The sequence below is a fragment of the Seriola dumerili genome, unplaced genomic scaffold (genome assembly GCF_002260705.1).
Source record: "Seriola dumerili isolate Sdu_G_001 unplaced genomic scaffold, Sdu_1.0 BDQW01000331.1, whole genome shotgun sequence".
In the NCBI taxonomy this organism is placed as follows: Eukaryota; Metazoa; Chordata; class Actinopteri; order Carangiformes; family Carangidae; genus Seriola; species Seriola dumerili.
In genome coordinates, this window is record NW_019174586.1 from 9036957 (window position 1) to 9048075 (window position 11119).

General features: G+C 39.4%; 1 protein-coding gene across 2 annotated transcripts; it reads left to right on the forward strand.

Moving 5' to 3' along the window:
• The first annotated feature begins 4670 nt into the window (after positions 1–4670).
• Positions 4671–9558, forward strand: trmt12 (tRNA methyltransferase 12 homolog). Of its 2 annotated transcripts, XM_022760257.1 has the most exons (8): positions 4671–4828; positions 4994–5162; positions 5267–5465; positions 6890–7040; positions 7166–7275; positions 7566–7723; positions 8601–8813; positions 9369–9558. In XM_022760257.1, exons 1-8 carry the CDS (start codon positions 4776–4778, stop codon positions 9390–9392), a joined length of 1077 nt encoding a protein of 358 aa, XP_022615978.1. In that variant the 5' UTR covers positions 4671–4775; the 3' UTR covers positions 9393–9558. The 2 variants fall into 2 exon arrangements, with proteins under 2 accessions (XP_022615978.1, XP_022615977.1); XM_022760256.1 differs by having other exon boundaries at positions 8601–9558.
• Positions 9559–11119: the final 1561 nt, after the last annotated feature.

Consider the following 11119-nt stretch of genomic DNA (forward strand, 5'->3'; position numbering starts at 1 on the left):
ATGTTGACTTTAATGTTTTTTTTTGCATAGTACTTTATTTGTGTTTCATGCCAATTATAGTTTATCGTTTTGTCTTATTGTTTGTCCTTGCATATCCACATCCAGTAATCTATTACATCTGTGTTCTGTTTTGGGTATCAGCTATGTCTTTGTAAGTAAAAAAATAGATGTTCATACAACAAATTGAAGGGAAAAGCTGAATAAATGAGTGGAAAAAACATAACAAATGCAAATGCTTCCTGCATGGCGCAATGAAGCAGTTAACATCCAGTCGTGCTCTGTGACATGTATAAAAGTGTTGAGCAGGCCCAGCTGATTCTGATTGTGTATCTGGATAGCAAGAGGACAAGAGCTAAGTGATTTTGGTTAGAGGACAGGTGGCTGCTCAACTGGCTGGTGTTTCAGTAACAGTGTCTAAAGTGACATCTACATTTAGATCTATGGGAAAGACAGATCAGGAAATAGGTTTCAGACATTGTGGTCAACAGCCCACATTTGATGACTGTGATGCTCGTGCATTAGTGTGCTATGTAAGTGAAAACAGACAAGCAATTCTTCCTTAGGTAACTACAAGTGCCAATGCAGGACCTGATCAGACTGTGTCAGCAAGAACAATCCATCAACAATTACATAGAGAGGGATATTAAAACTGGGGCATCATTACAAAGAGAAAGATGAATGAGAGCTCAGTGTTACAAAAACCATAAACACTTGTCATCCTTCACCATATTCTCCACAAGTGGGTGCATGTACAGCAAGAGGACAGAACAGGCCTGAATGCTTTACCTCCTTCAGTGAGGCGATCCGGGGGGCTCTGTTATGCAGTGGGGGCCATTTTGCTGGCATGGTTTGGGTCCACTTGTCCTTTTAAAAGGAAGGGTCACTGCGAATCATTAGAAAGGTGTTATCAGTGATCACCTTTATCCTGTGATGGAACATTTTATGAGTGGTCTCTCCCAGGACGACATAGGGCATGAGGGGTCACTGAATGGTTTGATGAGTATGAAAATGATGTGAATCACATGCTGTGACCTTCACAGTCACCAGATCTCAACACAGTTGAACACCTATGGGAGATTTTGGACCGACATGATAGACAGTGCTCTTCCACCACCATCGAAACACCAACTGAACTGAGGGAATATCTTTTGGAAGAATGGTGCTCATCCCTCTAATAGAGCTCAGAGACATGTAGAATTAATGCCAAGACACAATGACAGAATAAAACCAAAACCAATACATTTTTGTTTAATTTGAACACATTTTTATGTCAGTTACTTTTGTTGTTTGATGCTGATCGCTGAAAGAAGAGAAATATGAGCAGTTAAAGAGGAAATCTTCCCAGATGTGAACATGCTTTACAGTGTTCACAAATGGAAGCCTATAATTCATTTAAAAAAATAACTATAATAATTATGGCAAAAAATGTGCAACTCTCATACAGTTTATATTCAGCTCAGATCATTAGGAAATTGCTTTCAAGTTATTAATGATCATAAAATTAGGATTTGTTGCATTTTTAACAATCCCAGGTCATGAAAGTGTTCGGTTGACTTAGGCCTAAAATTGAAAAGCCCTTTACTAGAAATGTGGGTGGTTTCAATTGGAGTTTGAATTATGAAGCTGTTAAAAGTGCTCAGGGGAGTTAATAAATATTTCTAAGTTGAGTTAATTATTTGACGTTGAAGTCGGTTATAATTATTGACCTTGTATTGGCAATGTCTCTTCTTTAACATTAAATCGCTTGTGTTGTGTCTCATACAGAAGACCCAAGTCCATCTTTTAGAAACACTGCAGTCAATGAACTTGTATGAATCTCAGACTCAACCTTCTTGTTTTGTTGTGATTGTAAAGTCTGCAGGAGCTTAATTGAAAGTCTGTGTGATTACATGTCCACGGATTGTAATAATAATGTCATTTACACTGGCAAGTGTCTTTTTAAGTACTGGCATAAAAGGTTTTACTGTGATGGTTCAATATTGGCTCAGCTCAGACATACAGCCATTATAGCTTCCATGTTGCTACACAGAGGAGCGAAGATGGCATTTTATCAGACGCACAGGGGAGGGATGGACCATAAACGAGTGAGCCAAACATCTCTCACTCTCAGTCTGCCCTGAAGTTATAAACCCAGTGTAGAAAAAGGCTACTGTAGGTCCTCATCAGACAGGAGCCCTGCTGTTTTATATCTACTCCAGAGCAGGACATTATTAATACATGACCTGTCAGATGTTGTTTTGACTAACCTGCCAACTCAGGTTCAAATATACTCATGACTGCAGACAGCTAAAAGTCTGAATTCAAATTCCGGTGCCACTTTTCATCACATAAGGAGAGATCTGGGAGGAAGAGGTAGATTGATCTTTATTTATCATTTGACACAAGATGAGACTCCACCATGAGACATTGTTTTATTTTTATGACATCTTATCTATTCAGTCATTTACTGAATATAATTTTTGTTTTGGTGAGTATAAAGGGAACGACAACTAGCACTTTTCCATGTACTATGTTATAGTAAATATCAGAGATGCAATGGGTAAATAAAGAGAAATATTAACATAATAAATTGTCAATGTTGAGACATTAGACTCAGTGTCATATATTAGAGAAGATGTTTATCCAGAAAGAATAAATAAATCATCATGCAAACATACGCCATCATTCAAACTTTTATAATTTCACAAATTATCCCCAGTTTATATGTGACAAACATTTAGTTTTGTGTTTATGTGCAGGGAATTAACACAAAAACATCAACACCCGACCAGAATATTTCCCGCCTTATATCCACCATGTTAGTCCCATTATAATTAGTTCCTGATGTTGCTGTTCTGGTCATGCTTTCATGTTTTACTCCACTCAAATAATCTTAATGTCTAGTTGCCACTGTCCACTACCACCTCAGCAGCAAACAGCAGAAACACATGGTCCGAGAGCAGTTGGTGAACATAGTGGAGCATTAATAACAGCAGTGTATAACAGTGCAGAGCTCCCCTCTGTTCGGTTTCTTCCCCTCCCCTTCCTGCTCCACCGTCTGTTACAGGTGTTTGTTTGTTCCCCACCATGGTTGTATTAATTCAACCTAATGTATCTTATAATAGGCCTACATCCATGTTCCCCACATCCATGGTTCCACAGTTTACTTTTCTAATGCCGTTATTCATCTGACTCAGCCGAGACTGGGCTAAGGAATCCGGTGTTGTGAGTAGTTTTGCCGCTTTGTATCATTGACACAGGAAAGGAAAGAGTGAACCGGCAAACATGAAGTCCAGCTGCAAGTGACACAAAATCCATAAAGGAACGTTCAAAATTCATAAGCTGCAGCTAAAAGCCATGAACTGCAACAGGAAGTGAAGGTAAAGGTCCAGCAGCAGCTGTGTACGAAGTTCAAAATACTAATAAATAATCATAACATTCATAAACATACAGTTCATTCATTTGAAAGCTATTTTAAATAAATAAAAAGCTTAAATGTCACATGTTATTCCTGTGCCCAAGGACAGTTAAGTCTGTATTATCTGTCTTAAAGCTAGAAATCAGAGAATCCCCAAATCCTCCATAGACAACACAAGGAGCACTGACTTTGTTCTGTGTCAACAGTTGTGTAATCCATTTAAATATCGATTAAATGTCATAAGTGTTGAAAAATGTTGAATGCACTTTTAATTGAACCCCCCACATTAAGAGCTAATGAGTGCTAATGATGAACTAATACAGTAGAAAAACTGTAAAGTGCAGTGAGATAATGAATATTATGATTTGGTGCTATACAAATAAAAATGAATTGAATATAAAGGGTTGGATTCTCCTTTAAATGCACAATCCATGAATATAATATAGAGCTCAATCCTCAAAGCATCTGTTGCAGAAAAATTAATAGCTACATACATGAATCGCAAAACTCTAATAATTCCAGTGTTCATTGAAATTTTTATTCCCGATTAGTTGTGGGCTAGCAGTTAAAAAGTTGGACTCTCCTTTGTGATTGGACTGTCATTGTCCATTAAGATTCAGGAATAAAAACATGGTCAAAATTTATACAGCAATGTCACACACACTGTGTGGGTACTTTGAGCACTGAGTCTTATATGCAGTTTCCTGCACACATGAACAAAAACACTTCATCCTTCAGTGTCTTTGTGTAACCTCACCACTCATTTGTTCAGATTTTAATCACACCATTTGTGTTTTGATCAAATACGAATCTCTTTGCCACAAGCACAATTGTTTCTCAAGCAAATTTATTTTACAGGTTTACAAAGGTTGACCTAAAATTACCAACTTCAGAATTATCTGTGAACATCACTTTAAAAGCTTAAATCATCATTAGGACTCTAATTTGAGCCTATATGGGGATGGGGTGTAGTCATGCGCATGACTTACCATTTCTTGCTGGTTGTGGGGGACAACCAGAGTAAGGCGTTGTTCTGGCCTGAGGTGGATTCTGGCATCCGTATGTCTTTGTTGAACACATTGACAATCTGTGCGTGAATGTGTAATCAGTAAATATAAAACCATATATATACATATATATATATATTTAAAATCAAATATCTATATATATGTGGCGGTAATGCACCTTAACGCTGGTTGCCACCCGCCAGTAAACGAAAGGAAGAAGAAGAAGAAGAAGAAAAAGTCCCTCCTCCAAAACAATCCGACTGGAAACATGTTGTGTGTTGTTGTGGAGCAGCTACCGGTTACCTGCAGCTAATTTAGCACTCCTGAACCGCCAAAACATAAACACAGTGGATTTTTTTGTTTGTTTGTAAATGGACGGTGTACCTTGCCTTCGTGTGTCTCAGTGTCACGCGCAGCAGTTCAGGTAATCAGCCGTCCATTGAGTGCATAGCTCTTAGGCTAAGTTAGCCGCTAGCCGTCAACTTGGGAACCGAGAGCAATGTGCGCACAGAGAGATCTTTTGATTAACATGTTAATATCGTCTGTCGGAAGTAATTGTGACATTACATTCAAAATCCATATTTCACAGGAGATGTCTGCAGTTCAGTGGAGCTCTTGACCTGAATTTGTGTCTGCTGAAAAACTCAGATGGGACAGTCCTCTTGCCCATTTTACCATCCTGTCTGTCACAACTTGATCTGCACTCTCTCAGAAGCAGGGTGGCTTCAGACAGTGCTTGTGAAATAGTTTGGAGTCAGGTAATTAAAGCAAAGTGAAATATTATTAGCAACAGACACTGCTACACTGCACCTTTTAAAGTCTTCTTATGTGTCTTATGTTGTCTGTGCTGTTTCCACCTCAGTCTACTCTGCAGTCAAAGAGAGAGAGGGGAAAGACAGATGGGGGTAAACTTGAGAAAATCCTCCAGGAGCTGACGGAGTCTCATGGTGAAAGATGGACACAGGAGATGAAGAGGGACCTCCCTCGCAGCTTCCAGAGGCATGGAGACTTAGTCCTGCTGGGAGATGGCTCTTTCTCCCTGCCACTATGGAAGAAAATGGGTACTGTCCTCAAGCACTCTATTGACACCTGCACACCTGCTTATTCATGCAATTACTCATTCAGCCAATAATGTGGCAGCAGTGTATAAAATCATGCAGATACAGGTCAGGAGCTTCAGTTAATGTTCTGACATCAAACATCAGAATGGAGAATAAATGTGATCTCTGTAGTTACTCATTCATTCACTGCTCCCTAGTCATTATCAAAGGAGGACTATACAGTGAGCTCATCTGTTATATGAAAAACACTTTCAGACACTACTGGGTTAATTGTCACTGCACAGTTTTTCATTCTTTCAGTGAGAGCACAATGGATGATGGTATATATTGCTTGGTTAGTGACCATCGTTTGTACACTACTTTTCATGACACATTGTGGGATACAATGCGTCATGAAAAGTTTACAGAATGGAGAACTGCCTATATAGTGGACCATATACAGAGTAGCGAGTGATTTTGGACACAGCCAGTGACTTTGATCGTGACATGATTGTTGCAAGACGGGCTGGTTTGAGTATCTGTGAAATAGCTGATCTCCTGGGATTTTCACACACAACAGTCTCTAGAGTTTACTGAGAATGGTGCCAAAAAAAAAAAATGGTCAGACTTGTAGGAGCTTACAGAAAGGCTTAAGGCAACTCAGATAACCACTCTTCACAACTCCAATGAGCAGAAAAGCAAACAGAGGATGCACAACATGTCAGGTCTTAAGGCGGATGAGCTACAACAGCAGACGACCATGTCTATTTCTACTCCCGTCAGCCAAGTACAGGAATCTGAGGCTGCAGTGGACACAGGCTCACCAAAACCTGACAGTTGAAGACTGGAGAAATGTAGCCTGGTCTGATGAATCTGGATTTCTATCGAGGCAGCAGAATTTGGCATCAACAGCATGAATCCATGGACCCAATCTGCCTTGTGTCAGCAGTCCAGGCTGCTGGTGGTGTAATGGTGTAGGGAATGTTTTCTTGGCACGCTTTGGGCCTCTTAATACCAGTCGGTCATAGTTTGAATGCCACAGCCTATCTGAGTATTGACTATGTGCATAGTTCGATAATGCACCATGTTACAGCAAAAGTTGCCACCAACTGCTTTCATGAACATGACAATGGGTTCAGTGAACTGCAGTGGCCTCCCCAGCCACCGGATATGATCCACTGGAACACCTTTTGGATGTGGTAGAACAGGAGATTGACAACGCTAAAGAAATTATGTGATGCAGTCATGTCAAACATGGAGCAGAATCTCAAAGGAGTGTTTCCAATGTCTTGTGGAATCGATGCCACAAAGAACTGAGACTGTTTTTGAGAGCAAATGGAGGCCCTACCCAGTATGAGTATGCTGTTCCTACTAAAGTGCTTGGTCAGTGTTGGTCTACAAACTAATTAATTAGGACATTTATTGATTGTTTTATACTTGTTTAGATCAACAGCTATGGAGCGCAGTGGCGAAAGGGTTGGCAGCAAAGCGTTTGGCAAAGATGAGTCGAATATCCAAGGATGGATTTAGATCTCCTGTGGTGACGATGCTGTTAGGAGAGCACAGCTGGGTCAAACATGTGGACAATGGTATTAGGTTAGTCTCAGTAATAATCAGTCTTTTTCTTTTCTTTTCTGAATATGTCTTGGGCACATGCTTACTAAATTTGACATGACAAAACCTGTCTGAAACTTATCATGTTTTCTTCACCTGTGTTTCAGGTATGAGTTTGATGTTACCAAATGTATGTTCTCAGCTGGAAACATAACAGAGAAGCTCCGGGTAGCTGGATTTGACTGCAGAGGGGAGACTGTGGTAGATTTATATGCAGGTAGTAAAACTGTGTCATGTATTATGAGTTTTTTTTTTAAACAGATGATACTATGTATATAAATTCTTTGTACTTTGTACATCTTATTAGTTGGATCAGTTACACCACACATATACAGTATCATACAATCCAGTGCAGTGATGAATTCTGCCTTTCAAAGGTGAAAAACACCAGCTCATGTCCAGGTTTAGGTTTCATCCCTGTCCATCGTGTTGCTTTTATTGTGTCTGGTAATTAAACATAATTTGAATTATGACATGAATGATGGTAACTGTCCCAACTGGTGTCAGGTATCGGATACTTCACTCTCCCATATCTGGTCCATGCGGGGGCCAGTCATGTTCACGCCTGCGAGTGGAACCCTGATGCTGTTGAAGCTTTACAGAAAAATCTTGAGGCAAATGGAGTGTCTGACCGCTGCACGATTCACCACGGAGACAACCGACAAGTAACCTTTTTCTCCCTCTGCTACATGTATTGTTTACACGCAAAAGCATTAACTCTCTCCCTCAGGAACTGATTATTTCACTACATGGTTGAAAGTGTTGACTTCTGCACTCTAGTGGCTGAGATTGGTACCAGAGAGGAATTCGGACTCCCATCTCCACTGATCAATTACAGAAATCATTGGATTTTTTGTGATATGATGATGAAATCCCTGAATGAATGAAGTTACAAAGGTTTAGTTTTAACAGGAACTGCACAAAAGAGAAAGATATATTGTTACAAGACAATAATAAGAAGATATTTTGACAAATAACTGATCAACATTTTGGTGGTTATTACAACAATAAATGTGATAGTGACTGACTTGATTTCAAAATCTAATGGTACTTATGCAGAATAAGAATGGCAATTCAACTTTAAATGTTGGTTTTGTTGTCTGGGTGCAACAGAAAGTTGTACACTAGATGTATCCCAAGTGTAGTTTGGTTCTTTTGTTCTTGTTTTTGTTTTGTTGTTGTTTTTTTTCCTTGTAAATTCCAGTATAATTGCAAGCCTATATCTGGCATCACACCAGTAGTGTTAAATTTGTATAGGTCTTTTTACATATATTACACATTTCAAAATCAGAAGCACCTTGGTAATGTGTACAATCTCGTTTTGTCAAAGTACAAAATTTCTCTTTTTTAAAATCCCATTGTTCACCCTTTAATCAGTATCTTTCAGAATATCTTTATAGGTGAAATCATTAGGAATTGTGGCTTTTGTCAGGAGTCATAGTTAGTCTATTCTATGTTAAATGCATGTGCAACAATCTAATGCATCGTAAAAAAGAAATTGGTTAACAGTATTGATGACCTTTTTTATTTTATTTTTTCCAGCTCCAGCTGTGTGACATTGCTGACCGGGTGAATCTGGGTCTCATACCGAGCTCTGAGGACGGCTGGCCTGTCGCCTGTCGCCTGCTGAAGAGAACAACTGGTGGCATTTTGCACATTCACCAGAACGTTACCTCTCCATTACCGAACACTGCAGCCATTCCATCTATCAATGACGCCACCCAGAGGGTTTCTGGGAAGAAAGCTGACAGAGAGGTGTGGCAGGCCTGGGCTGATGACACAGCAAACCGCATCACTTGTCTTTTAAGGGACATCACTGGTGCATTGTGGAAAACAAACATCCAGCACATAGAGCATGTTAAGTCATATGCACCTCGTGTTCACCATGTTGTGCTAGACTTGGACTGTAGACCGTCCTGAGCTGAAGAGATGAACACAGATACAGAGTGGACACAGCGGCTCTGAACAGTTTAATGTACTAAAGTAGATTTTTTCCAGAGAGGAAAAAGCCAAACACAACACCAGCTGATTTCTATGATTATGATTATTTCATTTGTCAGTTAGTGAAATCAGCTGCTGCTGTATTTTTATAAACCTTTATTTGTCCAGGGCAATTGAGCGCAAATGCTATTTTATTTTAGAAACGCCCAGACTCACACATGCAATTTTAATCAAATGTGGAAGCGGCCCAGCCATACCTGAACCACGGCCTTATCTGTTAGCCACTCGACAACTCTACGGGAGCGGGGGGGGGGGCACTTCACTGTTGTCATATACTCATTGAATTTCACTCTGGTGTTTGATCCTCAGACCTCTTGTGGTTGGCTGAAATGAAAAGGACACCAGGAAATTACTCACATCCACTGCTCCTGACTCGCATCACTGTGCCACTTAATTACAGGGACATGCAAACTTATTAAACTTCAATATTCTGTTAAACATCAGGATTCATGTAGTTGGCATGGTTGTAAATGTTAACCTCTACAATAAATAACATACATATACAGTAGTACTCTGGTTTGTCAATATACCTTTACAACTTCAGGAGGCCACAGCTCATTTTTTGATGTGATAGTTTCACTTCTGAGCTATAGACAGGTTACAAATTAAAGGGAAACCTTGAATAAATGAGTGCAGATGTTTTCATACAGAGGGGGTCACTGAATGGTTTCATGAGTATGGAGATTATGTGAATCATGTGATCATATGATATGGCCTTTGCAATCATCAGATCTAAGTTGAACAGCTATGGCAGATTTTGGACCCAAATAAGGGAATATCCTCTGGTTGAGTGGTGTTCATTCCTCCAGTAGTAATCTATGCCAAAGAGCACTGAAGCTACTAAGACAGCTTGTGGTGGATCAACATGTTACGAAGAGAGTTAAAGCTGTTTTTCCTTTGTCACCCATCTGTATCTACATGGAGGAGCCAGGAGGTGAAAGCATAAAATCGGTCTTTGCACTACTTAACAAAAATCCATATTAAATATATTAAACAGACATGATTGGATCTTTTCTTAGGGAGTCATGGCCCCTATGAGTTTCTTCCTAAGTATAGTATCAATCATATAAAATACAAAATCAGAAGGAATATCCAGGGCCACCTCTCTCTATTCCTAGCCAAGGCTGAGACCTCAGTCTATATGGCTGATGGCACACTGGGTTTTTAGATACCAGAGACTTGTTCAAAATGGAAATTAAAACTGACTCCATGAGACTTTAAAACTAATTTTATAGGCCTAGTGATCATTTGCCTAACAATGTGTTGTTTTGCCATCACTTTACATACGCCCTCACAACAAATAATTGCATAGTGAATAATAGGAAACTATAGGCAAAGGCACACCATCTACAGATGTGGAAGGAGTGCTCCGATCCTTTTACTAGGATGTGGTATAACCAAAAGTAGTTATATCACAATGTAAAAATACTCAGTTTCAAGGATAGTCCTGCATTAAAAAATTTAGCTTGAGTACATTAGCAGCAAAATGTACATGGAGTATACACAGTAATGTACTGATTTTGCAGAATGGTAGAACTTTGCATATCCTGAAAGATTATATTTAGTGTGCACAGGTTTTAAGATCTCAACAGTATTTTTTTCAGGACTCTCCTTTGGTTTTGTTGCAGGACAACTTACAACTTTATCATTCTTATTGGTGACCTCACGTAAAGCCCACCTCACCCGAGCTTTCAGCCATACACCATGGTGAGTGTGCAGGGCCTTAAATCTGAATTATTGCATCAGAGTGCAGTAAAAAGTACAATATTTCCCTCTAAGTATAAAGTAGCATAAATACTAAAAGTATGCTTAAGTTAATTACAAGTACCTAAACATTACTTCAGCAAATTTATTTACTTTCCATTGTCCACTGTAGCACCATTTTTTTCTAATTAGCAATAAATGGCTGGCTGCATTTGCTTTTATGTTGCATTTCTCGCGTTTACCGTCTCACAACTTTTTTTTCTTCAGAGGAAAGAAAAAAAGTAAAAGCCCTGTTTCAAAGGGACAGATTTTCCACATTCGGCCCTTCTGTGGTAAACAGAGCAGAGGAAATGCAC